Here is a 22,351-nt window from a genome sequence, read left to right as displayed (position 1 = left end):
GACTGGGAAATGGCTGCACAGGACGAAACCCTCAGTGGTCCTCAAGCAGAGCCCGTCTCGGTTTTAGTGACCACGAGTCAAGAGGCAGACGTGCCAGTGGCTCTAGCTGGAGACCACAGGACAGACGGTTTCTCAGTACCCTCCCCTCACCACTCCTTTCTTGATTTCTTTTTCTCACAGGGCAGCAAGTGTTTGTTTAAAAAAAAAAAAAAGATATACATTGAGTTACGTTTAGTTCTGCATTTCAGAACCAGTTCCTTAAAACTGATGAAATAGAAATCAACTTTTGGTGCTTGAAAGGGCAACACTTGCTTATCAGGAAAAGTAAAGTATATAGAACACCTTTTTTCAAACAGGGATAAGAGGTGCAGATCCACTTATCCTACTGAGCTGTGAATATAATCCCAGCTCTGCCTTCTCTAGAGAAAACGTATTATACCACTGAATTCTGCTTGTCTGGTCTCCCAAGATTTTATTATAAAATATTTTAAAACTTACAGAATGGTTGAAAGAATTTTGCAGTAAACATCGGTGTGTACCTTCTACCATTAACATTTTGCTTTATCACATCTTCATCAAACATCTATCTACTCATTGAAGCATCCTGTTTTTTTTGATGCATTTCAAAGGAAATTTATACATGTATTTTCCTTTGTTAAAGACACCCATTTGGAAAGCTAAAACAGCAAAAAGGGAAACAAACCCATAAAAAGGTTTGGCATTTTTGAGCCTGTTTTATTTGAATTGATGACTGAAGAATGTAGTGTTTGGGCCGCTGGTGTTTGTGCAAGTTTCTTCTCATGGCTCATCCACAAAAGGCTCTGGACAAAGCCGGCTGGCAGGTGTCCCGTGTCCCCACGTCTGTCCCGCTGCCCGTGAGCTCATGGGACACCCCCCTGTGGTGGGAAGTCCCTCCCGTGGCTCTTCTGACTCCCCCTCTCGGCTCCACGGAGAGCGCCGAGGGCAGGAGCTGCCAGTGAGCCGCGGCCCGACCCGCCTGCCCGACCCCAGCCGGGTGAAAGGGAGCGGAGAGCCCCGCGCCCGACTTCAGTCATCCCCCCAGCGAACGTGCAAAACTCTGCGTGACTTTTTAAAAACTAAGAGATTTTACAAAGACGATTTAACAGGGCTCAGAAGAGCATGCGCTTTGACTTCCCTTCCTCGTCTTCCTCCAACTTTGTTAGAAGAATTTCGAACATGGGAAATGTAGGGAAGTCATTTCCTGAAGTCAAAAAGAATTCCCAGATGGTGAAATCCTGTTTATTTTACTCCACTAACTTCTTTTTTTTTAAACTTCAAAGGCTGTCACCCAGTTGTGCGATGTGCATAAACAGTCAAAACTATCTAATACTTCCTTCAAGGAAGTGATGTTCTGTGTATTTAATATAAACTGGACCGTTTGTTGGCTTTGGAGAATTAGATCTCCTTTTTTTTTTATGTCTTAGAAAATTGCCTTTAAAAATGTAGCTTAATCACTCTATAGGAAGAACTTACTAAAATGTTTTGAGGATACATTTTTCTCTTTATTAGTAATATTATCAAGGCCCTCACTTGTAAAGCCTCAGTTTGAACCACATAGACCACAAGTTTGGAGTTTGGCTGTTGTTGTCTATAATGTATAATTGATCATCCACAAGCCTTTATCCAACTGGCAGAAAGTAATTATTTGACCCTAAGGATGTATTTTGAAGATAACAAAGGATAAGTATTTTGTGAAGTAATTAGTAAAATCTACAGTTATTTTCCTAGGGAGAAATTCGACTTATAACCAAATTTACTTGCACTCTCAGGCACTTAATGAAAGGCTAATTAACTAGTTGTCCTTTCTTGCCTGTGGAGTGGTTTCCATTTGTTTTTATTCTGTCTAAATAATCAAGGTGGATCATTCTTTTTCTTATGTGTTAAAATCAGCATTTCAGAAGACTGGAGGAGCTCTTCCCTATGCAGATAAGGAAAACCATGGAGGATGTAGCATGTTCAACTAACAAATACAGTGGTTGCAAATACTGAATACTGATATCTTACCCATAATAGAAATAACCTTAGTGATAAGAAGTCTATTTGAATTTTAAAAAGAAATGTAATTAACTTTTCCTTGAAGAGATTTTTATCTCTCAACCCTTTTGGTTGGCCCTTCATTTGTGTGATTGATTTAACTTGGAGATTGTAGCTACACTTGCTAAAATACAACCTTTCATAAGCATTGGTACTCAGGAAATAAAATCTCTGCTCATTTATAGAACAAATGATGAGCTCCAGGAAGCAAAAGAGAGAAGTTCATTAAATCAGACCATTAAAGCTGGAAGGAGTGTTCATTTCTTTAAAATTCTAGATGTTTTTCTTTTAATATCATCTGTTGAGATTGGATAATGTTCACTTAAATTGGCCAGTAACTTATACTGCTCAGTCAAGCACAGGAGAAGACTTTGGGAAGTCAGAGTCACAAAAAAATAAATAATCTCCAACAACAGTGCACCCCAACCCCATTCAGTCAGGTCCAAAGAAATGATTGTGCTCTGCTTCCATGGAAACCAAGGCAGACAAACCTTTGGGGTTGGATTTGAATGGAAACCAGCAGCTGAGACTTGCAGTGGTTGGTTCTGGTTGGATCTTTCATATGTCTCAGATTTTCACAGGAGGGAAGATCCGGAAGTAAATCGCGGTCTGAGCTCGTAAGCCCACGAGATGCTCAGCAGTAAGACTTTTGACAGAATACGGGCACTCTTGTGTTTTGTTTTTTTGTTTTTGTTTTTTATCAAAATAGAACCAGAAAGTCTGGATGCAAAAAAGTTTTAAAATTAGTGAAGTAAACCAGTCCTACAAGAAATAAATATATATGAATTAGTGATGAGGCTTTCTGCAAAATCTTTAGACAAGATTTTAAAGATTTTGGTGGAGTATTTGATAGGAACCTGTCAGAGATCAGATAACCGTGGGCTGATCTACTTTTCTTATAAAGTGATCTGCGGTAACCGCGTTATCCTGCTTTTCCCTCAACAGAGAAGAATGAAGAGGAAGAGCAAGAGGCGAAGATGGAGCTCAAGCGCAGACTCAGCAGGAAGGTAACGAAACTGATAATTACTGAACGTGTGTTTTGAGGTTCGCTGCACTTTTAATACACATCAGCTCTCCACGTGTAAATATGAAGAAGTTTCTGCTCAATAACCATAGGCATGAAAATCAATGTAAAAAGCACAATATGGATTATGTTTACATTTATAATGGCATTGTATGTTAATGTCATGCCCAAGAGGGCTTTTGCAGCCGAAGGACTAAAGAAAGCACCAGACAGGTGCTGAGACATGAGCCTTTATTTGGGGCTTACCTGCAGGGTGGGAAGTGGGTCACGTTGCCCTGAATTCAGGAGCTGCTCCGAATGGCGGCGGGTTCAGAGCTCAACGTGAAGATGCTCCGCAAAAGCGGGGGTGCCAGGGAGCAGTTTATAAGGGTTAGGACCGAGGCATTCAAATGGGTACGGGTGGGGGTGTCTTGTGATGTAGGGAGAGATCGATTGTAGTCAACAGGGAAGAAGGGAGGATTATAGATTATCTTGTAGCCTCAGAGAGTCTCAGGGAGGAGGTAGTTTTGGGTATACATTACATTTAGCGCCTGATTTTACAAGGAGAATAGGTCAAACCTTAACTGTCCTAGGTCACACAAGCTGCTGTGTGCAGTCTTCAAGACGCGTGGGGAAGGCCCTGGGTCTGGGGCTCCCACAGTTAATATTGAAAATTTAAAGATCACAGATTCTTTACATTGCATTTACTGATTATCAAAGTGATGTATTATGTGAGTATTTTTGAAAAGCTAAAGGCAAACGAAAAAGAAAAAATCACATGAAAGACTTCCATCCACAGATAACCAACATGAACCTTTCAATGTAAATATTTCTTTTCTTTTTTCCCAAAAGCCCCTAACTTTGGGAAAAAGACCAAGCTGGAAAAGGCTCTGTACCTGAATTTCTGGGCCTGGCCCTTCCAGGGTTAGTGCCCTAAAGTTCCCAGCTGCAGAGAAGCACCAGCCTGTTCCCTGCCCGGCTCACCAGCCTGCACCCTAGTGATGAGGCAGCAGGCCTGGCTCCCCTTCCCTCGGACACCCCTGTGTTGACACAGGTAGCCCAGAAGCCCTGATCGCTACCTGATGAGGGGCAGGATGGATGGAGAATTCCTGGCCTTCTGGCCCATCCCCAGGGGCAGAGGTTTCTCTGCCTCCATATACCTCCTTCCCTCATCCCAGAGAAGCTGCCGGAAGTGAACAGGAGGGATGAGACAAGGCTAGAAGTCTGACAGAACCCATTTCACTGGACCCCCTTGTCCACTGCCTGCCTGGGCTTGATGGTGGCTGGACAGGCTCGGGTGTGCACAAGGCGGGCACCAGGCTGTCCGAGAGCCTTGGACACCTTGAGTCAGCTGCTTTCTTGGCCCGAGCTCCCTAACTCGGGAGGAAGCTGAGGCCCAGAAAAGGGACGTCCCTAATCATGCATGTGGTCAGGGCACCATCCCAGAGCCCGGGCGAAGGGGAGGAGTCACAAGGGGAGCCGCCAGGGCTGCTAGGATCAGCTGTGGCTACACAGAGAGTACAGGAGAGGAAGGGCCCGAGTGAAGACGGCCTCAGGTGAGAGAGGAAGGGCCCGAGTGAAGACGGCCTCAGGTGAGAGAGGAAGGGCCCCGAGTGAAGACAGCCTCAGGTAGAGAGGAAGGGCCGGAGTGAAGACGGCCTCAGGTGAGACTGGAAGGGCCCGAGTGAAGATGGCCTCAGGTGAGAGAGGAAGGGCCCCGAGTGAAGACAGCCTCAGGTAGAGAGGAAGGGCTCGAGTGAAGACGACCTCAGGTGAGAGAGGAAGGGCCGGAGTGAAGACGGCCTCAGGTGAGACTGGAAGGGCCCGAGTGAAGATGGCCTCAGGTGAGAGAGGAAGGGCCCCGAGTGAAGACGGCCTCAGGTAGAGAGGAAGGGCTCGAGTGAAGACGGCCTCAGGTGAGACTGGAAGGGCCCGAGTGAAGACGGCGTCAGGTGAGAGAGGAAGGGCCTGAGTGGAGACGGCCTCAGGTAGAGAGGAAGGGCCTGAGTCTAGACGGCCTCAGGTAGAGAGGAAGGGCCTGAGTGGAGATGGCCTCAGGTAGAGAGGAAGAGCCTGAGTGGAGACGGCCTCAGGTGAGAGAGGAAAGGTCCTGGGGAAGAACGAGGTGCAGGAGGGGCTGGCCGCCTGGTTACACATCTGGATCTGACGAGGGCCTCCAGGAGGCCCAAAGCTGCAGGTGCTGATCTGCCGCTCTTCAGGCAAGGCGGCGGCCGCAGGTCTCGCCAGGTCTGCCCCGAGGGTGCCCCACCCTCAGCAGCTCCCCCACCGAGCACCTGTGTCACGTCAGGTCCTTCTTCCCTGGAGGGGCTGGGCTGGTGACTCGCCCCCACACGACCCCGTGTGGTGCGTTTCTGAATTTGTAGATGTGATGCGAAAGGGACAGAGACGGATTCTCACTTCTGGAAGTTTGGAGGCCTTTGTCTGGATGCCTCCCCTGGGCACCTGGATTACAGTGTCGGGAACGAGGCGGGGGCTCTGGGTACCAGGCGGGTCGGGACATGAGTGCTGACCTAGCTAACAGGGACGATTTTTATAGTCTGAGAAACTGGGGCGCGCTGCCTCCCCGTCCCCCACAGACGGCCCCACGGGGCCGCTGCCTGGTTTTTTTGATTCCTGAAAGTGACCTTACCTGGCCGTGAAGTTGACATGTTCTCTGCACGCTGACAGCTGTCGCCCCGAGCCTGGGGTGATCTGCTGAGTGCCCTCTCCCCTCTCCCCTCCCTCCGGCAGCTCAGCCTGAGGCCCACGGTGGCGGAGCTGCAAGCCCGGCGGATCCTGCGGTTTAACGAGTACGTGGAGGTCACGGACTCCCCCGAGTACGACCGTCGGGCGGACAAGCCCTGGGTGCGGCTCACCCCGGCGGACAAGGCAAGGCCCGCGGCGTCTGTCCCGTCTCTGCCCCCGAAAGCACAGTTCCCCTACAGCTCCCCTCACCCAGGAGGCTACATCTTCCCAAATGTCCCCACAATTTTCTGCCGGGGACTGTTGACTCCATGTAGGGATATATTCAGCATCTCGGTGTTGTTCTTTCAACTAAGTCCCAAAGACGTGAGTTCCAGGAACCTGCTGCCTTGAAGCCTGGGTGGGCAGACTTTCCCACGGCCATGGTTATCCTCACCTGGAAAATACAACCCGGACAACCGAAAAACTGAAGGGGGATGTAACCAGTGGAAAGGGAGTGGATCTCTATCAAGTCTGGCCCACTTTCTCTGTGAAGGGCCTGCAAGTAGATATTTTAGGCCTTGTGGGCCTTTGTCGCAGCTGCTCAGCCAGGCCCTGGTAGCGTGAGGGCAGCCACAGACGGGAAACGAATGGCTGCGGCCGTGTTCCAAAAACATTATTCACGACGACAGGCGAGGGCCTGCTGTGGCCCGTGGCCTGTGGTTTACCAGCCCCTCATCTATATCTCTGCACAAGTTCTGAAACACAGAGAAATGTTGCCATCTCTCAAGCACTGTGGTTCCACAGTCAGAGGTTTATGCCGAACATTTGTCCTCAGATTCTCTACTTGAGGACTATCCAGATATCTCAAATGATGATTTCTAATTTTTGTCTCTAAGCATAAGACTACACTTAGTCTCAATGCTAGAACTAGGTATTCACACTGTGTGCTGACACTTAAGAAAAAAATTATTTTGGTAACATGTGGTATACACATGAAATTTGCCAGTTTACCATTTTTAAGTGTGCAACTCAGTGGCATTAATTACATTCCCAGTGTTGTGCTACAGTCACTTCATCCATTACCAAAGGTTTTTATCCCCCCAAATAGGAATTCTACAGCTTAAACATTGAAGCATTGACTACCCCCCCCCCCCCAGGGCCTGGTAACCTGTAATCAATCTGCTTTCTGTCTCTACGAATTTGCCTATTCTAGAGATTTCATGCAAGGGGAATCATACAACATTCATCCTTTTGTGCCTGGCTTATTTCACTCAGCATGATGTCTTCAAGGTTCTCCACGTTGTTGCATGCATCAGAACTCCATTCCTTTTTATGGCTGAGTAACCTGTTGTCTGGCAAGGCCACATTGGGTTTTTCTGTACACTCGTCTGTCTCTGGACAGTGGGCTGCCTCCACCTGTGGCCGCTACGAGTGATGCTGCTGTGGACATGGGTGCCAGCCTCCGCCTGGCCCTGCTCTCGGCGCTCTGGGTCTGCACCGGGGTGGGGGGGGGGGATCCAGCCTCTGGCGCTTCTGCTTGGCTTGCTGAGGAACCCCAAACTGCCTTCCACTGCGTCTGCACTTTAAGTTCCTGCCAGCAGCGCACGAGGCTCCAGTTTCTCCCCATCCTCGCCAACGCCTGTTATTTTCCGTTTTTTAAATAACAAGTGCTGACCCTTCGTACAGAGGCTTCATTCTGTGACGCGCCTGCTGTGTGCCATGCACATACTGAAGACTCCGGGTTCAGAGATCATCCACTCACAAGTAGAGGAGGCCCTAGGAAGGAGTGGGATCCGGAAGGGGTGGGGTGGAGGGGAAGGGGCTGAGGAGCACCCGAGGCCCGTGTTTGGGAAGAGGCCCCTTGAGAAGACACCCTGCGGGGAGAGCAAAGAGGCGATAGCAGTGGCCCCGCAGCCGGGGTTGGCTGGGGTCAGGGAGGAGGGTCATGTGTCAGCAGGGCTGGAGGGGTCTTATGAGCGATGGGTGGGTGTGACACTCAAACCCAGAACTCTGGCTCCCCGGGGCAGCTGTGAGGCCGGCGTGGTGCCTGGGGGTGGATCTGGGAAGTGGGAAGAGGCAGTGAGGGTGAGGTATAGATATCGATGTGTTATAGACACATGGCTGAGCTATCTCGTAGGCTCTGAGGAAGGGGCTGAAAGAAAGGGAGAGGCCAAGTCCTCAGTGATAAAGCCCGAGCTGACAGCGCGGCAGCCACGGGCACCCTGGGGAGGGGGCAGCAGCTGAGGCCAAGGAGGGGGCTTTGGGGTGCCTCCTGAGGCGGGGGACTGAGGGGAGCAGGGAGGGGCAGAGGAGCCGGGGGGCTCAGGTCCTCCACACGGCCTCAAGGCCTGTGTCACCGGGAGCTGCCCGGGCGGCCCTGGGGTGGCTCTTCTCACGCCCACGGTTACCTCTGGGGGGCCCAGCTCCGAGCCCCCTGGTTCCCAGACGCGGGGCCTGACTTGAGGGGCTCATGTTCTGGTCAGAAGACAGGGCCATGTCCACAGACGCAGTCAGTGGCCGCTGCGAGTCCTGGGGCCAGCAGGGCAGGAGGCTCTCCAGAGATGCCCTCAGAGCCCAGAGCCTCCCCAGCTGGCGGTGGACGGAGGGAGACCCCTGCCACCCCCCAAGGAAACAAAGAAAGATACTTTTATCGTCCAGGGCATACATGCTGGTGGTTAAACTATTGGTGAGGGGGGGGTATGATTTACACAAAGGTCAGGGGTGGGTCTCTCCTGAGGAAGGCAGGTGGGTGCAATTGGGGGGCTCTGGGGGCCTCGGCAGGTATGAGGAAGGGTCTAGTAAAGTTCTCCATGGGGTGGTCGGATTAGTAAGACGGGCATTGCCTTCATTATTTAAACTGCACGTTTGTTTTGCATTCTTTGCTGCGTGTAATATATTTCACAGCTAATAAAGAATAAGAACAGCAGCGGAGCAGGTAAGAAGAGCAGGGGACAGAGTCAGGGCTGAGAAAGGCACCCACGGAGGACCCCCGCCTCTCCCTCTGTGGGCGTCGGGCCCCTGCTGCCGAGCAGCGAGGAGGGGGTGCAGAAGGGACGCGGACGAGGGACGGCCATGCAGGAGGGCAGGGAAGGGGAGAGGGTGCTGCCAGAGGGTCCTGGGCAGGGAGGCCACCGAGCGGTCTCGGCCATGCGCTCAGCTGGACGCTGGGGACCGGCCGGAGGGGGTTGGGGGCCTCGCCTCGTTGGCATCGCACAGCGTCCTTCCCCCCCCACCGAAGGATCTGCCGCTCCTGCTGTCCCGTGGAAATGCACTGGTTTCACGGTTGGGATAACCACGACGTGAGGCTTCCCTCCGCTGGGGACCCCCTGCGTCTCCAGCTGTCGGCTTTAGGAGCGGACTCCCTAGGGAGGTTCTCGTCCGTGTCGTCCGGGGCACCTGTCCGAGGCTTCCCCAGCCTGTGTTCCTTGTGGTGGAATTGCCTGGTCTTGGGGTAGGTGGATGTTCACCTGCGCCAGGTGCTGCCGGCAGGTACCAGGTACCCCCGCCCGCAGAGCGCAGACTGTCCACGGCCACGTCCTCACCGGCATTTCGTGGTCAGGCTCCTTGTTTTGCTCGTTTTCACTGGCGGCCTCGTGGGTGTGGAGCAGCCGCTTTCCCCCTCCGGCGTCCTCACGGGGTGGGGCCGCGGGTGTCTGCTGGGTGCCCCTGTGCCCTGTTCCTTTGGGTTGTCAGTTCCTTGCTGATTTGTCAGTGCTCTTCATGTTGCCCGGCAAGCATAGGAGACGGGACACCTCCTGGTCTAAGACTTGTCAGTCTAAAGAAAGGCCCTTAGTTTTAATACAGCAGTTTTCCTTTCTGGTTTGTGATTGTTTCTTTCAAAACAGTCTTCCCATACAAGAACACAAGTATATTCTCCTATATTTTCTTCTACAAGTTGTATTGTTTCCTCTTCACATTTAAATTCTTAATTTATCTGGAATTGGTTTTAGGGGAAAGTACAAGGTATGTTTTACCTTTGCTGATTACATCTCTCATATGTGTGTTTTCTGTGCCTTGACTTGCTCTGTTATCTTCTTCCTCTTGATTTCTTCGTTTGGTTGTTGTTGTTGCTGTTGGTGGTGGTGGTGTTTTTATTGTTGTTTTGGTGGTTCTTCTCTAACTCAGGATGAACTCTGTAGATTGTTAAATTTCAGTCTTCGTTGTTCTCGAACATAAGCTTTGGAAGCTCGAGAGGATCCTCTTTGTCAGCCTCGGTCACACGTTGGAGTCTCCTGGGGGCCCCCACCCCAACAGGATCTCATTTAAATGGTCTAGTGTGTGGCCTTAAGTGTTGGCATTTTTAAAGTGTGGGGTCGTTAACTATAAACGTCTCCTGCATCCTTGAAAATGATGTGTCTGCAGTTTTAGGCGGGAGTGTTCTCAATATATCTGTGAGCTCACGCTTGTTTGATGACATCTCTGTGTCCTTACTCATTTTTTGTCTTCCTGATATTCAGGTACCAAAACGAGGTGTGTTGAGTCCTCCATTAGGTTTGTGGACTGTTTTCTTTCTCTTTGTAAATGTGTGCATTTTTGCCCTTATTTCTTTCCCCTTATAATCTGTGAATTTTTGCTTCGTATATTTTGCAGTCGTGCCATTGGATGCATGGAAGTTTAAAATAGTGACATTTTCTGATGAAACCTTTATTATGAGACTCTTTCTCGGGAGGGGCGTTTAGTTGAAAAGTCTGTTTTGTCAAATATTACTTAAAACTGGAGTCTCAGACTCCGGTATTCCCGAACCGCCTTGGTGCTGTGAACTCGAGGTGCACGTCCGCCTTCTGGTTTCGTCACGGGCCCCTCCCCGGAGCCACGTGCAGCCTTCATCGCCGCTTGGGCTGCACTTGGTGGAGGGAGGGGTGTTTGCTGAGCTTCCCACCGGGTGGCAGTTTGTCTCTGGTCCTGGGGGACCCACCAGGCAGGGGAAATCCCTGCTCGGCTCTTCCAGATTCAGCCAGCACCCTAAGGCACCGGCCAGCCCGAGCTCTGCCTTCCTCACATCTTGGGGCTTCATCTTCATGCACTCATATTTTTGCCAGAGTGGATTATTTTTAACTCTCTTGTTAGCTGTTCAGGATATTTTAAGGTGATTTTTAACGTTTTGCTCGGCATGCTCGTTTTTCAGCAGAGGGTGTGTTGTTGTGGAAGGAACGCTCTATCATGCTCCCTTCAGTCCTGTCCTTGCGGTCGTGGGCTTGGCCCCCCTCGCTGTGGCTCCAGTTGACCCTGCTCCATATGCTATTTCTGTGCAATGAACTGCCCCAAAACCGTTTATGCTGTATGGGTTCTGCAGGTGGGGAGTTTGGTCAGGGCTCAGCCGGCCAGTTCTTCTGCCTGTCATGAGGTTGGCTGACGTCACTTGTCATTCAGCCAGTGGATGGGCTGCTCTGGAGGGTCTGAGATGGTTTCACCCACATTTCTGGGGCCAGGTGGGGGTGGCTCCAGGGCTGGGCTCAGCTGGGACCGTCCACCAGAGCACCAACACGTGGTCCCCCTGCACGGTGGCCTCGGACCTGTCTGGCTTTTTACCTGGCGGCCACCTTCCCCCAGAGAGCCAGATAACAGCATCGTGGCCTTTTCTGGCCCAGCTTGGGGGTACTCAGCCACACCTGCACCACATTCTCTCAGGTACAGGCAAGTCGTGAGCCCCCCACACTCAAGGGAGGGGGATGTGCCCCACTTCTGGACAGGGGGTGGCAAGGCCGGACAGCAGGCTGGTGTGCGGGCTGGAGGTGTTGCTGAAGCCAGCCTCAGATGATACACCTTGCCGCCTCCACTGTTTGCACTGTCTTGATCCTCAAATGCTGAACTCCAGAAAGGCAGGTCAGTGGGTAGATAAATGCGTAAAAATTGCAGCAGGTACAAAGTGTAGACATATTCATCATCCCAGAAAGAAACCTCATTGCCCGTCAGCAGTCACTCCCACCAGTGGCAAGACTTTTTTACATATTCTGGCTACTAAGCCTTTATCAGATACAAGGTTTGCAAAACTTTCCTCCCATTCTCTTTCCCTTTCTTTTCACTTTCATAGCGTTCTCACTTTCTTGATGGTGTCCTTTGAAACATCAAAGTTTTTAGCTGTGATGATGCCTAATTTATCTATCTTTTTTCTTTTTGCTTATGCTTTTGGTTGTATATCTAAGACTTTGCCTCACCCAAGATTGTGAAGATTTGCCCCGTGTTTCCTTCTAAAAATTTTACAGCTTTAGCCATTACATTTTGAGAAGTTTTTGTGTGTGGTGTGAGGTAGGGGTCCAGCTTGACCAATGTGCATGTGGACATCCAGGCGTCCCAGCACCGTTTGTTGAAAAGACTCTTCTTTGCCCATCGAGTGGTTTTGGAGTTTCATGCAATTTTCATAAACCACCACACTCACAATACAGAGCAGTTCCATCACTGCGGGAGCCTCCTGGTGCCTTTGTTTTTAAAGTAATTTATTTGATTGTAATTTTATATAAATTCAGCCACAGCTATATTTAACAATGAGTTTGCAATATTCCTGAAACGTTAATGTTCAGCTCTTGTGGTGACATGAACCAGCTCCTGTACATGATTCTTTGTGGCCGTCTTTGGAAGGGTGATCTGTCACAAATAGATCAACCCTGGGCACCCCTACCTATCCTAGAGATGTGAAATGTAATGTGTTTTAATGTGGAATATGCACAGCTACTGTACATGAAGCAGCGCTTTTGGTCTGAAGTCTGGATTATTATTTTAAATTTTAGTTCGGTTTTATCAAAGCTCTCAACCATTTGTCCCCACCATCCTCTCCAGCCTTTGTCTCTCCTGCTCTCCTCCATTTGCCCTGTAGTCCCAATCTGCTTGAGTCTGCCTCCCGGGCTGGGACCTTCATTTGGTTCTAACTTCTCATTCCTGTTCTGCAGAGTCAGGGACCTTCCCACCCAGCACGTCCTAAAAACCAGCTCAGGGACCCCTTCTCTGAGGCCCCTCTGCTTCCATCGTTTCTGTTTGTGTAACTCATGTGACACCACTTAATTGACTTAAATTGTACTAACCTATCCATTTCTTATGTTTTCCAAATAAGGACTTTGCCTTATTTTGAGCCCCCTTCAGTGACATCACCTTCCTGCACATAGTAGATTCTCTAGAAATAAAAAGGAAAAAAATCACAAGTCACAATCACAAACTAAATTTTAATTTGTATTTTGAACAATTAAATGACAGTTTATCGAAGACTTTACAGTGTGCAAAACTTTTTCAAATATGCTCTTGAATCTCAACAGTGTGGGGAATTTTCATCCCCACTTTTCAGATGGGAAGACTGAGGTTTTGGAGTGAATAAAGTGGCTGCTGGAGGATGCACCACCTTGCACGGCTTAGCCAAGACTGGAATCCGTGCCTTCTGGCTGCTGGTTTCCCACTTCTCACTTCCGCTACTGGCGGCTCAGTTAGGAGGAGAAACTGGAAATGAACGTAGAGATGCGCCTCCCTGCCAGTATCCAAACTAAAATACCTCCTTTCAAGGAAGGGCTTTCGATGGCTGTTGATTGCCAATGGCAATTCTGCTCCTAGTAGGAGGTATCCGTGTTTCTGGGGAGCAGCACGTCCTTGTCATCGTTGGGACTGAGACAAACTGTACACGTGTCTCGTGGGCTGCAGCCTCGGACATCTCCCTGCTTGCTGCTTCCTTCCCAAAGTGGGTAGCAGGAATCATTGCGACTCTTCCCGGCCACGGGTCCCCAAGGAGACCTCAGGGGCTGAGGGATGTATCTGGGGAGACCGCCTGGGACCACAGGGTCTAACTGAAATGTGGAAACACTGAAAGGAGTGCTGGGAAGGGAGGGAGGAGAAGTGGGGATATTGTGTAATGCTGGGGATGGGAGGAAGCCAGCGGGCCCTCGGGGCTGCCTCCTCTCTTTTCCCTTTTCTAAAATTCATCATTTTCCCACCACAAAGTAGATTTTCTTGTCGCTCAGTGAAGGCACTTCTCTGTGGTTTGTATCATCGTTCTCTGTTTTGACTGAAGAATCTGTTTCGCATGGAGGTTATGGGGGTGTTTTCATCAGTACGTGTTTTCCATGAGTAAAAGGTTCTTTGTAGTCAACGATGAGCAAAAGGTTGAAACCAAAACACATCCATGATCCTGCCTCTCTTGTCAACAGACACCTAATGTTAATACTTTGCTGACTATCTCAGCTTTTTAACCTGAATCACATACTCATCTCTAAGACCACCCAGATTGGTGTGGCGTGGCTTGTGTTTTCTTAAAATAGAAATGCGTCCTGTTTGGTGTTCTCCTTGAGTAGCATTAAGTGCTGTGCTGGCTGTTTTACCTTCTCTTTGTCTGACCTTCCAGTGTGAAAGCGTAACTGGCAGCTGCTGCCTCAGTAGCTCTGCAGCACCTCGTCGAAGCCACGAGGCTGTGGGAGGCACGAAATGCAGAGCGTTCAGAGGAAGGTGGTGTTGATTCTCAGGAACTCTTGTGACTTGTAGTTTCCGTGTGGTCACCACGGGTGGGGTGTGCCCTGTGAGACCCACTGACCAGGCCCCAGGGTGCGTTTGGCAAAGTCCCCTTCCTTCCTGCCTTGCCAGTGACTCTTGGGGTCTCCCCTGGTCTGGTTGGGTACAGGACGGAATTCCATTGACCACGCCATTGTCCGGGAGAAACTGGGAATCCCTTGCTGCCTGCAAGATGTTTCTTAGGAGTGCCTGTTCCTGTCTTAGTTTGCCAGGGCTGCTACGACAGGTACCACCCTCTGGTTGATGTAAACAACGGGAATTTATTATCTCATGGTTTCAGAAGCTGGAAGTCCCGAGTCAAGGTGTTGCCAGGCCGTGCTCTCTCCCAGAGTTTGCAGTGTCGGGTGCTGGCTGGCTGCAGCCCTCGGGTTCCTTGGCTTGTAGATGCGTCCCCATCACATGGCGCGCCCTCTGGTTCTCAGGGTTCCTTGGCTTGTAGATGTTTCTCCACCGCATGGCGAGCTCTCTTGTTCTCAGGGTTCCTTGGCTTGTAGTTGCGTCTCCATCGCATGATGCACTGTCTGGTTCTCAGGGTTCCTTGGCTTGTAGATGCATCTCCATCGCATGGCGTGCTCTCTGGTTCTCAGGGTTCCTTGGCTTGTAGATGCTTCTCCATCGCATGGTGCACTCTCTGGTTCTCAGGGTTCCTTGGCTTGTAGATGCGTCTCCATCGCATGGCGCACTCTCTTGTTCTCAGGGTTCCTTGGCTTGTAGATGCGTCTCTGTCGCATGGCGTGATCTCTGGTTCTCAGGGTTCCTTGGCTTGTAGATGTTTCTCCATCGCATGGCGCGCTCTCTGGTTCTCAGGGTTCCTTGGCTTGTAGATGTGTCTCCATCGCATGGCGCACTCTCTGGTTCTCAGGGTTCCTTGGCTTGTAGATGTTTCTCCATTGCATGGCGAGCTTTCTTGTTCTCAGGGTTCCTTGGCTTGTAGATGCGTCTCCATCGCATGGCGAGCTCTCTTGTTCTCAGGGTTCCTTGGCTTGTAGATGCATCTCCATCGCATGGTGAGCTCTCTGGTTCTCAGGGTTCCTTGGCTTGTAGATGCATCTCTATCGCATGGTGAGCTCTCTGGTTCTCAGGGTTTCTTGGCTTGTAGTTGTGTCTACATTGCATGGTGCGCTCTCTGGTTCTCAGGGTTCCTTGGCTTGTAGATGCGTCCCCATCGCATGGCGCGCTCTCTCGTCCCTGGCTCCCCCTGACTGACTGCCCCTGGATTCCCTCTGCTCAAGGACTTCAGTCATGTGGACCAAGGCCCGCCCCGATGCAGCGTGGCCCCATCCAAACAGGATCTTCAAAGCTCCTAGTGGCAAATGAGTCCCCACCCCCGGGCCAGCGGCTGGACTTGACCATGTCCTCGTGGGGGGTGTAATTCGGGCCCCCGCAGCTCCACCCCCACCGAGCAGACCCATGGCCTAAGGCACAATTCTGTTTCTCTCTTTCCCCCTGTTTAGGCCGCAATCAGGAAAGAACTCAATGAATTTAAAAGCACAGAAATGGAAGTTCATGAAGAGAGTCGGCAGTTTACAAGGTACATAGACAAAATTCAATTGAGCCTAAAACCATCTAACGAAGAATTTCTGCCTCTGGCACCTGCATCCCTGCTTGCTTTTACTGATATCCCAATATTCCACGCGGCTGTGGTATGTAACGATAGGTCTAGATAAGATCATGACTTCTAGGATTTCATGATGAATTCAGTGTTCTTTAAGATCACAAAAACTAATCATCCTAAGAATTTTGAAAATTTAATCTTTTATCTTTTATAAAAGAATAGATGTATTTTTTGTTAAAGAAGTTGTAGGTTTACAGAAAAATCATGCACGAAACACAGAGTTCCCACACACGCCCTCCCCGTTACTAGCACTTGGCGTTCGTGCCGCGCCTCTGCTGGGATTGACGAGGGGATGTTAGTGTAATTGTACGTTAGCTCCAGTCCATGGTTCCCTTTACGGTTCACTGTGTTGTACTGTCCTACGTTTCTTTTGTAATTCTTTATTCTAGTAACATAGATGCAACCTAAAATGTCCCCTTTTTTTCTTCATAGAGATCTGAATCATTCCAAGGGGTTGTGTTTTGATTCTTTCCCTCTGTGCTTCGTTTCACTTTTGGGGCCAAAAGGCAAGCGTCCGCACCATTTTTGTCCTCTGAAACAGACTCGGTCGAAGTCTAATGCCCAGAACAGTTGTTGGCCGAGCCTGTGTGGGCTTATATGGGTCTGCTCCAGGTCCCCGGACACAGGCCTCGGAGAGGACGGGAACTCGGTTCCCAAAAGACGTAACAGAGTGGGAGCCCAGCGTGTCCCGGCCTCTACACCACGGAGCTCCTCCCGCCTTTCCCCCGGGCCCACAGCCTCCCGGGCTGGTGACGTCCCCAGGGACCTTGGTGGCCCCGTTGTGCTCTGACCTTCTGTTTACTGCTTGCTTAAGGGTCTACATGCTTTGCTCTAGTGAGCAGTTGTGCTCCCAAAATTTCCGAGAAAATCAAATTTTAAGAATTGTAAAGCTGTGAACTAGGGCAGAAGGCCACAGGGGTCTCTTGAAGACAAATGCTGATGTTTACGCTGGGAACACACTCTGTAGGGCCACCGTGCATCAGGACGCTCTGGGTCTGCCGCGGCCCCTCTCCATGGGGGTGCTCCATGCTGGGGAGCACGCCTGGTGAAGGAGGGGCCGTCATGCCTCGGCGAGTCACAGTCAGACCCTCCCCAGACGTTCACAGGTGTCCAAGTGACCACAGCCCCTGCCCTGTGCCCATTCTTCCATGCAGAGGGAACCTCTTTCTCTCGGGGCAGTTTCTTTCATGCATTATTTCCTCCCATAGCCTGTAGTTGTTTTTAACTGAGACATCCTAGATGAGTGCAATTCTCCCCTGTTTGAGGGTGGGATTCCACAAGCCACTCGTGAACCAAGAATACGCCCGTATCATATACTGTCTTCCGGGGGCAGCTGTAGCAAACCCCCACATGCTGGGGGCTTTAAACCACAGGCATTGACTATCCCAGAGCTCGGGAGGCTGGAAGTCTGGAGTGGAGGTGTCACAGGCCACCTCCTTCGGAACCAGCAGGGATGGCCCTCCGTGGCCCCTTCCCGTTCTGCCGGCCTCGGTGCCCCTTGGCTTGCGGCTGCACCCTCCCATCCTGTCTCCATCCCCACCCGGCCCCTACCCGGTGCCTGTGTCCAAACCTTAGACGGCACCAGACCTGGTGGACCAGGGACATCCTCATCCAGTCAGCTGCACCTTAGCTGATCACATCTTCAGAGACCCCTTTCTACATGAGGTCACGCTCACGGGTAGGGCTGGGCCTGGGCCCCTCTTTTGGGGGACACAGTTCACCCCATAACACAAGTCTAGTCCTGGACACCCCATTCCTCTTTTGGGGTCCAGGAAATCTCTTGCTGGAGTGTGCCTCCGTGGCTGCACCCCAGGAAAGCTGGGCGCACGGTGGCTGGGCCTGGCCAGGAGCTGGTGCCGGAGCTGGCGCGGGGCCGGGGGGCGACTTCCTCCCTGAGCTGCCGTGGCTTCATCAGCCCAGCTCTCTACTCAGGAGAGAGGACTTCACCTGGTTTCCCTAGAAATCACAGCTTCTGATCACGCTATCTTTATTCAGTTGTGGGACATAAAGAACAAATTCTAAAATAATTTTTAGAGAAGTCATATAAAAAACCATGCATTTTGGTGATGTTCTCATTTTATTAGAAATAAACATTTACACTGAAAATTATTATTTCTCTTTTGTCGTAGTCTGTGAACAAGTGAAATAGAATTAGGGTGCAGACAGAAGTAAGGGTCATTTTTTTTTATGTATGCATTTTTAAGTATAAAAATATATATTCTAATTAATCATTCCAACAGTGCAAAAATCTATGGAATGAAAATAAAACCCCCTTCACCCCTTCCCCAACCTCGTTCCCATTTGTACCATAGCCACCGGTGATAGTTTGGTGTGGATCCTTCTGGATGTTTTTCTTTGTATGTACAAACATGCATGTATACAATGAGCATGTCCTTACACGTGCATCCCTGCACACGCTGCAACATAGAGCCAGCAGCTGGAAATCCTTCCATTTTAGCAGGATACGCACGCCTTTGAATGGCTCTAGGGCATTTTCTAGATCATGTGCCATAAATTATTTAACACAGATCATCGTCAGAGATCATGTCTATCTCAATGGAGGTGTTTGGAGTTTCCTTTATCACTGAAGCAACGTGGTACGGCCTTCCATGAGCATCATCCCTCTGCTCACACTCCAGTGTTTCCTGGCAGAGCCCCACGGGAGAATTCCGGTGTTTCCTGGTAGAGCCCCACGGGAGAATTCCGGTGTTTCCTGGTAGAGCTCCACGGGAGAATTCCAGTGTTTCCTGGTAGAGTCCCACGGGAGAATTCCAGTGTTTCCGTGGTAGAGTCCCATGGGAGAATTCCGGTGTTTCCTGGTAGAGCCCCACAGGAGAATTCCGGTGTTCCCTGGTAGAGCTCCACGGAAGAATTCCAGTGTTTCCTGGTAGAGTCCCACGGGAGAATTCCAGTGTTTCCGTGGTAGAGTCCCATGGGAGAATTCCGGTGTTCCTGGCCCACGGGAAAATTCCAGTGTTTCCTGGTTGAATCCCACAGGAGAATTCCAGCGTTTCCTGGTAAAGTCCCACGGGAGAATCCAGTGTTTCCTGGTAGAGCCCCACGGGAGAATGTGTTGGGCCAACAAGTCTTTCTCTTTTACATTTTTAAAGACGCCTTTCTGTTGTCTTCCCCAGGTGGCCCTCACTTTCCACTCTTCCCTAGAATTTATGAGTTTTCCAAGTCCACTCACCCTCACCAGCACAGTTTTTAGGAGGCGAGGGGTCTTTATCCTAAAGAGTGAACAATGATATCCCATTTTGCTGATTTCTGTGAAGTTGGGTATCCTTTTGTATCTTTATGTATCTTTTAAATTGTTCATATTTTTATTGACCGTTTTATTATACATTTATTCTTTGATTAGCTTGTTCAAAACTTTTGGCCAATTTTCTTTTGGGTGGTTTGTCTTTTTCATGTAGATTAGTAAAGCTCCTCATATATTAAGGACCTCAGCACTTTGTTATATGTCACCAATATTTCCCCCAAATTTGTTGATAACCTTTTAACTTTGTTTACGGTCTTTTATTTAAATTTCTGTGTATTCGAATCTGTGTATTTTTGGCTTCAGTGTTTTGTTTGTTATGTAGGAAGGGCTTCCCATGCCAAGATTATAAAACCATTATCTTCAACTGTTTCTTTTAACACTTAGATCATTTATCTGTTGGGCATTTAATTGTGTGTCTGAAGCAACAGAGTAATCTACTTTATTTTTCCTATATCCACAGTCCCAGCACCCTTTATTTCCCCCTGGATGCGAAATTCTTGTGCTGATATGCATATGGGTCAGTGCTGAATTCTTTATCACATTCTTGTGAGCTGCTGTCTGTCTCTGCGCCAGGCCGTGCCATTTCGTTAGAATAGATTTGTAGTCTGTGTTTATACCTGATGGGGCATTTGTTTCACCTTCAAAAATCTATTGGCTGTTTTTCTGTATTTATTCATCTAGAGGAAATTTATAATATGCTTGTGTGTTCCACAAAATAGTCTATTGGTATCTTGATTATTTAGGTAAGTATTAATAGATGTAAATAGATATGAACTGCATTTCAGGGGGAAATTACAAGTTTTTTGTTGTTGTTAAGCTGGTATCAAGGGTAAACTTTAAAAGTTATCCAAAAATATATCGATTAACACTCTTTAAAACATCTTTCCAGATGAGGAAAAATAAAATATTCATATCACTAAGATAAATATGTCTCATTTAAGTATTCTTAATAACTTGGCAGTAAAGCCCATGTGCACTGCTCTTTTCCCATTAATTTCTGTTTCATCATGAGAGGTACATTCCAACCGGGAACTATCTTGGCTCTGAGACATTTTAGAAATCATGCTTCTGATTTTAAAATTGTTTTCAGTATCTAAGAGGAAAAAGTGGTGGTAAATACTGTTTATAACCAAAATAATACAAAAGTATGATAATGTCTGCATCTGGAAAATTGCTGATGACAAGATTCCATTAGAACAACCAGACGGAGAGCCGCTGTGCTCCTGCAGCCCCAGGCAGGGCCTCCCCTGCCAAGGAAGCCTTCCCCCAAAACTTCGATCTCCTGCCTCCTTGCAGATCTGGGGTGCTGGGTGGACAGGTTGAAGCAGCCCGGACTCCTCTGCACGGCCCCTCTTTTTCCAGAAATCATCTTTCCCACAGGGAGAGGTTAGCAATGGACAGAGACAGTCTCCTGGGCCTCTGGGCCCCTGGAGGGCTGGACCAAGAGCTGACCGGATGGGGTGCCTCTGGGGCAGGTGTGGGAGGGGGCTTATTACAACTCACCTTCCTGAATCTTTGCATTTTTGAACCATAAGAATGCATTTAAAGGGTGCATCCCCTACACCTCCTTCCCACAAACGAGGGCTCGTCGTGGCGGCTTTCTCTGACGGAAGCCAGCGTGGTTATCCACAGTGACGCCCGGCACCCCCAGTGTGGGGTACCTCCGGGGAGGCGTTGGAGTGGGAGGGCGAGCATGCTGCCATCTAACCCCCGCGGCTTCCCCTGCATTTTCCAGGTGGCTCTGGGAATGGGGTACATTCCAGGGCTGGGCCACAGGGCCAAGGTGAGTGGTCCCGCAGCTGAGGGTCACCCAGCTGTGCCTGGCGCCTGCCAACATTGTGCTCACTGGGTGCACGCCGAGCCCTTGACGACTGCCCACCCAGCCCACCCTCCAACGCCAAAGTCCGTCGGGGGTGCGACCCATCATTCCATGGGGCCTAATGGACAGGAGCACCCTTCCCTCCCGTAGCAAATGGGGTTTCTAAACTTCAAAATCCTTCTCTAACCCCCAAGTCAGATTGTAGGAAAGGACAATCTTACTTCAAAACTAAGCTGCAAAATGGTTACAGCTGAGAGGAAAGATTACAGGTGATTTTAGTCTTTTTCTTGATATTTTTGTTTTCCAAACTTTTTAAAGTGTTAATAGCTATCAGATTTATAATCAAGGGAAAATATTACTTTTAATAAACTTCAAATTTTGTTATTCAAATGTTAAATTACATTTTTAGAGTGTACACAATATTTTCATATACATAATTTAATAGCCCATAAATTATTTGCTTGTCATATTAAAGAATATAATCAAGGACTTATGGGATCATTGAATCAAAGGTCTTAGAGTTAAAATGGGTGTCAAGAGATCACTGGTATAATATTAAGTGGAAACGTTATGATACTGAGGAAATATGTAGAGCAATGGTTGTATTTTGTTTAAAATTGAATGCTTAGGAAAAACAGCAGGAAACAACATAAAAAACACATGGTGGTTTTATTTTAGAGGGGGTGCTCTACTTTGTGCTGCTATTATATAAATATTTAAAGCAAGCCCCCCATTATAGGCCCTCGGGGTACAGTTGTCCTCTGTGGCCTTACGGAGATTGTGAGCTGGTCACTCAGCTCCTGGACATGCCGACCAAGGTGTCACCTGGCAGGAGTCCGGGTGGGCTTGCAGCAACCCCGAACGGGGCCTCCCGCGAGGACAGAGCAGCTGCCTGCAGTGCTGCTCTCGCCCCTGGGTGCTCCCTCGGCCTTCTTCCTGGGCACAAACCGAACAGACGCCACACGCTGCCTCAGGCGCCCGCGTTGACCCCTGGCCGGCAGCCTCGGAGGGACGGGGGGAGGGCCCGGGTGGGCAGCCACAGGGAACCTGCCCCTTCGTGCATCGTGAGTGTGGGGTATGACAAGGCCACTCTCTTAAATATGCGCTATTCGGGATTTGTGTATGTAACTAACAGCGAAATGGAGGAAGGTGATGTTTTGCATTTGTGAATAATTTTATATTATTGTCACGGCCCGAGGGGCTTTTGCAGCCAAAGGACTAAAGAAAGCACCGGACGTGTTCTGAGACATGAGCTTATGGGGCTTACCAACAGGGTGGGAAGTGGGTCACATTGCCCTGGATTTAAGAGCTTTTCTGAATGGATTCAGGAGCTGCTCTGAATGGTGACGGGTTCAGAGCGCAACGTGAAGATACTCTGCAAAAGCTGGGGGTGCAGAGAGTGGTTTATAAGGGTTAGGACCAAGACATTCA

At 49.4% G+C, this 22,351-nt stretch overlaps 1 protein-coding gene across 5 annotated transcripts in view; it reads left to right on the top strand.

Moving 5' to 3' along the window:
- Positions 1–22,351, top strand: part of PHACTR2 (phosphatase and actin regulator 2) — a 193,091-nt gene that overhangs the window by 159,661 nt on the left and 11,079 nt on the right. For all 5 annotated transcript variants that reach the window (XM_037844364.1, XM_037844363.1, XM_037844362.1 and 2 more), the window contains 3 exons: positions 3,001–3,062; positions 5,810–5,947; positions 15,679–15,755. In XM_037844364.1, coding sequence (XP_037700292.1) covers positions 3,001–3,062; positions 5,810–5,947; positions 15,679–15,755 — 277 coding nt within the window. The remainder of the gene's footprint in view (positions 1–3,000; positions 3,063–5,809; positions 5,948–15,678; positions 15,756–22,351) is intronic.

This window comes from Choloepus didactylus, chromosome 7, assembly GCF_015220235.1.
Source record: "Choloepus didactylus isolate mChoDid1 chromosome 7, mChoDid1.pri, whole genome shotgun sequence".
NCBI lineage: Eukaryota > Metazoa > Chordata > Mammalia > Pilosa > Megalonychidae > Choloepus > Choloepus didactylus.
The sequence above is the reverse complement of the archived record's forward strand: the minus strand, read 5'-3'. Positions and strand labels throughout refer to the sequence as shown.